Genomic DNA, 6,247 nt, shown 5'->3' with positions numbered 1-6,247 from the left:
CATCCCCCCTTTCACGGGCCAGCCAGGTGTCCAGATGAACACAGATAATTTTGCCCTTATTGATCTTTTAATAAAATTTTTACTTAAGACCTATTATCTTCCATCATGGCGCAGTGCAACCTCTATGCAGAACAGTTCGTAACAAGCAACCCTGATTCAAGTTACACCCATTCCTTTGAGTGGAGAGAACTAACCATGAAGGAGTTTAAAATATTTTTAGGCCTAACTTTCAATATGGGACTCACAAAAAAAAAAATTATACTCCTACTGTTCCACCAACCCTATCCACCACATGCCAATCTTCTTAGCCTTTATGCCAAGATCAAGATACCTAATGATTATGCGGTTCCTCCATTACAGTGACAACACCCAGTGCCCTCCCCAAAATGACCCAGCTTATGACAAATTATTTAAAATTCAGCCACTTCTAAAAAAAAAATCAGAGAAATTACCCAAGTTATTTCCCCCCAACCAAAATATCTCTGTGGATGAGTCACTTGTGCACTTCTCAGGCAGGCTGGGCTTCAAGCAGTTTATCCCCAGCAAAAGGGCCCGATATGGGGTTAAGCTCTACAAACTATGTGACCGAGCCAATACACCTTCCTGGTGTACGAAGGAAAGGACACCCAGCTGCATCCCCCTGAATGCCCAGAGTACATTGAAGCCAACAGAAAAGTTTTTTGGGAGCTTGTCTATCCACTCCTTGAAAAGGGTCACCATCTTTATGTGGATAATTACTACATGAGCTTGCCCCTCTTCTGCAATCTTCACTGGAGGAAGACTCCAGAATGCGGTACAGTGAGAGACAATAGGAAGGGCTTCCCACAAAGGCTCATTAATAAAATGCTACGATGAGGGAAGACAACGTCTTTATGGAATGATGAGATATTGGCTATCTGGTGGAGGGACACCCACATGCTCTCATCAATTCATGATGACACCTACGTGGAAATCCCCAGAAGAAATGGCCCCATCCAGAAACCAGATTGTGTCCATGACTATAATTTGTTCATAGGGGGAGTCAACTTCAGTGATCAGATGATTGAACCTTACCTTCCCACAAGAAAAAAACACGATTGGTATAGAAAAGTCTCTATTAATTTTTTTGGTTTGGCCATGTATAATACTTATATTATTTATATTATTTACTGTAAATCTACCAAGACCCACTGTATCCTATCTTTATTACCAAGACAAAATTATCACCACCCTATTGTACCCTGAAGGCCCACCAGAAAGCATTCGCTCTGATTCAGTGAGCAGACTCCACGAATGCCACTGTCCTGAGAGAGAACAGGCCTTCCCAACCAGGCCTCTGTATAGGTGATTGTTTCTGTCATTACCATACTTCTCTATATTATTAGGGAAGTATGGTAAATGTAATTCTCAATTCCTGTCATTTACCTCCACATCCCTTATGCCACTGAACTAAACTGTACATACCGCTGCCTCCTCCGGAACTGACCCTGGCCTGTTATATGACCGCGCTTCTGCCTAACGCTAAACATATTTCTGCCTGCTCTGCAACTGACCCTGGTCTGTTATACAACAACACTTCTACCTAACGCTAAACTGTACCTACCTCTGCCTGCTCTGGAACTGACCCTGGACTGTTTGACCTTGTTTTTTGCCTGCCTCTTGGACTGATCTTTTACCCTGCTACTGGAGTAGTGGGATTCATAACACAGGGGAATCACATATGTGAGGGGCTTCAGAATTGTTTTTCTAGATGAATAAAACAATTTTTTTTGTTTTCTCATTCCCGGATTAGGGTCTGGAAACTGGAGACTTCAAAGAGATTTGGGTGGGAGAAGCCTCTACCCCTGTCCCCATTCTTTCCTAGCCTGTTACCTGTTACTATGGACCATGTTCCTGCCTACTACTGGGACCAATATTTTGCCACTGCTTGCAATATCTCTACCTGCACTGACCCTGAACTGTATATGGACAGCATCGCTGCCTGTACTGACTATGGGCAGCCTAGACAATTCAGTTTGCTGTCGCTGACCACATCCCTGCCTGCTGCCTGGATCAGTGCTCTTCTCCTATGGACAACTGCACTAAGAAAACCACAGGTAATCTTTTTGTTTTACCTTTGCTCAGCAGAATTTATTTTGGGGTATAATTCTTGGTATGTACATGCTATGTGTTCGATATATGAAGGGCCTTCAAAAATGTGATAGCTTGTCAGGAAATTAGATGTGTAATTTATGCTCTTAGAATGCCTGAAGGTGCTACTTCAATGTTGAGCCTCTATAGGTGACCAGGCTGTGTAAAAGTCTCACACATGTGGTATCCCCATACAAAGGAGGAGGAGAAGAATGTATTTTGGGGTGTCATTTTTGCTATGTGCATGCTGTGTGTTGGAAATATCTTATAAATGGACAACCTTATGTAAAAGAAGATGTTTTAATTTGTTTCCACATTTTCCAAAAACTTCTGAAAAAATATGAACCATTCAAAGGACCCATTATGCCACATACATTATATGTTGGGGTGTTTACTTTCCAAAATGGGGTCATTTTGTGTGTGTTTCCATTGTCCTGGTGCTCCAGGGTCTTCAAAAAATGTAATAGGTGGTTGAGAAATGAGATGTGTTATTTAGGCTCCTAGAACCCCTACTCCTACTTCAATGTTGGGCCTCTGTATGTGGCCAGGCTGTGTAAAAGTCTCACACATGGGGTATTGCCATACTCAGGAGGAGTAGCAGAATGTATTTTGGAAGAATGTTTTTTGAGAGAAATAACCTGTTAATATGACAATTTTGTGAAATAAAAAAAACAACTTTTGCAAAGAAATGTGGGAAAAATGACAACTTTAAAAAACTAACCATGCCTCTTACTAAATACCTTTGAATGTATACATTCCAAAAAGGGGTCATTTGGGGGGTATTTGTACTTTCCTGGCTTGTTAGCATCTCAAGTGTCTGTCAATACATCAGGTGTGATCATGTGTTATCAATGTTCAATGATTGCCACCATAGCTTGTAGACTCTATAACCTTCACAGAGACCAAATAATATACACTGATTTTGTTTTTTTTTTTTACCAAAGATATGTAGCAGTATAACTTTTGGCCAAAATGTATACAGAAATATTACTAATTTGCAAAATTTTATTACAGAAACTAAAAAAATGCATTTTTTTTTACAAAAGTTTTTTTTTTAATTATAGCACAAAAAAAACCCCAGTGGTGATGAAATACCACCAAAGGAAAAGCTCTATTTGTGTGAAAAAAGAGACACAAAATTCATATGGGTACAGTGTTGCATGACTGAGTAATTGCCATTCAAAATGTGAGAGCGCTGAAAGCTGAAAATTGGTCTGGTTAGGAGGGGGTTTAAGTGCTCAGCGGGCAAGTGGTTAAATCTAGTGGATCAGCGTTACAGCCAGGGAACTAGAATTTCAGATGGACAGATAGACAGTGGCAGGCTACTTATGTATTCAGCTCAGATTTCCTTTAAAAAATTTACTTTGTTTCTGAGCAATTATTTATTATAGTATTTAAATATATTGCATACCCAAAGAGATCTGAGTTACTCTCTCTGGAATCTTTAATCTGCCAAGAAATATATAAATATCTGTGTGCAAAAGGTTTCTTACATAGTCAGCTGGCTCATGTACCGATATACATCATATGTTTTAAACTACCAATAGATATACAGTATAAAATATTCATTTTTTTCCTTGCTGTTTCTTTTTTTTTATTTATGACATGTTTGCATTTTTCAATGTTAAACAGAATTACTGGTAAAAAAAATCTTATAAAAAAATCTAATGTGATATTGAACATTGTACATTTTTTTGTTATAGTTAAAGAAATCTAAATTGTATTTTTCTTTGATTCCTTAAATTCAAGCTAAAAAAAACTACACATGGATTACCATCTGAGATCATTAGTGAACAGAGTAAGTACAATTTTTTTTTAGTTTTTTTTATTTCACTTAGCTATAATGCTTGTATTGATAAAAGAAACTGCAGGCATGTAGTGTTTCAAACCTCTCTCCTAAATCTGCATGCCATTTTTAGTAAATAAATAGCAAGGCATTGATGTGCTAAAAGAATAAAGACTGTCCACTAAGCAAAGGAAATATTAAGTAATAAAATAGATTAAATCCATGTTTTGTTTTGTTTTTATTTCCCTTGAAAGTGGTTGAGCATTCAAAGTAAACACAGGCTTGCCGTATACATTATTATTTAATTTGGAAATTGAGCATATACTTTCATTCTACTGCAAAAATGTATAAATGTTTTGCTTATAATTCCTTCTTTCATGTAACAGACCACGCATAAAGGTAATGCCACCACATTCTTCTTTTTGGGATTCAACAGCAATGCTGTATATAATCTGCTGCTCTTCACCTTGGTCCTTATTATATACATTGGGACAATATGTGGAAACTGTTTAATCATCATGTTGGTATATTACAGTAAGACCCTTCATTCTCCCATGTACTTTTTTATCTCCCAACTCTCTATATCTGATATCATGCTGACCACAGATATTGCCCCTAACATGTTAAATATTGTTCTACATGAGTGGACCCCCATATCTTTTTCAGCTTGCATTACTCAATATTATGTCTTTGGTTCAACAGAAACATTTGAATGTTACCTTCTGACAGTGATGTCCTATGACCGCTATCTAGCCATCTGCTCTCCTCTGCATTATGCCTCCATTATGAAACAATCACTTTGCATTCAACTAGTTCTTGCATCCTGGCTGTTGAGTTGTTCTGTGGCATTCATTCCCACACTTGGCTTAAGTCAACTAGAATTCTGTGGACCAAATGTTATTGACTATTTATATTGTGATTTAAATCCTCTTGTGGAACTTTCTTGTTCAGATACATCCAGATTTCAAATAGAAGAAACCTTGTTGTGCTTTCCTGTGCTAATATTACCCTTCCTTTTGATAGTGGTTTCATATACTTATATTGTTTTAACTCTTGTAGAGATACCCTCCTTTTCAGGAAGACTAAAATCCTTTTCTACTTGTAGCTCCCATCTTACAGTTGTGTTTATATTTTATGGAACGCTAATTGCTGCATATATGATTCCAAAAGAAGGGCAATCACGAATGCTCAAAAATATAATGCCATTGTTATACACTGTTTTTACCCCCTTTGTAAATCCTTTTATATACAGTTTGAGGAATAAAGATATCAAAAACATTGTAAAAAAATATATGTGACCAAAGTGTTCAAAACCATTGTTATTTATTAGGTTATTTTAATACACTTTTTAAAATTTTTTCAACTCAAGAGAACCTAAAGGAGCTTAACCACTTCAGCCCTGGAAGGTTTAATCCCCTTAATGACCATAACACTTTTAACAATTTGACACTGTGCTGCTTTAACTGGTAATTGCACGTTGATGCAATGCTGTACCCAAACAAAATGTGCCTCCTTTTACCACAAATAGAGCTTCTTTTGGTGGTATTTGATCACCTCTGGGATTTTTATTGTTTGCAATATAAATGAAAAGACTGAACATTTAAAAAAAATGATATTTTCTACGTTTTTGTTATTTTAAAAAATCCAATAAACTCAATTTGAGTCTTACTTTTAGGCCAAAATGTATTCAGCCACATGTCTTGGGTAAAAAAAAATGTCAATAAGTGTATATTTACTGGTTTGTGCAAGTTACAGCGTCTATAAACTAAGGTCACATTTACTGGAATTTATGCAGCTTTTAGTTTATGACTGCCCATTTCATTTCTTGAGGTGCTAAAATGGTAGGGCAGTGCAAACCCCCCAAATTACCTCTTTTTGGAAAGTAGTCACCCAAGGAATTTGCTTAGAGGCATGTTGAGCCCATTGAAAATTTTATTTTTTGTTACAAGTGATTGAAAAATAAAATTACACAAAATTGTCACTGAAACTATATATATTGCTCACACATGCCATGGGTATATGTGGCATTACACCCCAAAATACACTCTTCTGCTTCTCCTGAGTACAGGGATACCTCATGTATGAGAGTTTTTGGGAGCCTAGCCACATACAGGACCCCGAAAACCAATCACCGCCTTCAGGATTTTTAAGGGCGTAAGTTTTTTATTTCACTCCTCACTACCTCACTACCTATCATCTCTGTACACTAATATTGACCATCAGGGAGCCATGAAAGCAGTCAAGTGGGCATTAAAAAAGTCAGAAATTCAATCACAAGCATTGCAGATTTATTTTTAAAATGTTTGTCATTTTGTTTAAATCATAATTATTTTTGGTATAATGACACTTATT

General features: G+C 37.0%; 1 protein-coding gene across 1 annotated transcript; it reads left to right on the top strand.

The window, feature by feature from the left end:
* The first annotated feature begins 4,413 nt into the window (after positions 1 to 4,413).
* Positions 4,414 to 5,193, top strand: LOC141134275 (olfactory receptor 1J1-like). The gene has a single exon (XM_073623852.1). The coding sequence runs from the start codon at positions 4,414 to 4,416 to the stop codon at positions 5,191 to 5,193; it is 780 nt and encodes a 259-aa protein (XP_073479953.1).
* The last annotated feature ends 1,054 nt before the right edge of the window (positions 5,194 to 6,247 follow it).

Source organism: Aquarana catesbeiana, linkage group LG03 (assembly GCF_042186555.1).
Source record: "Aquarana catesbeiana isolate 2022-GZ linkage group LG03, ASM4218655v1, whole genome shotgun sequence".
Lineage (NCBI taxonomy): Eukaryota > Metazoa > Chordata > Amphibia > Anura > Ranidae > Aquarana > Aquarana catesbeiana.
The sequence above is the reverse complement of the archived record's forward strand: the minus strand, read 5'-3'. Positions and strand labels throughout refer to the sequence as shown.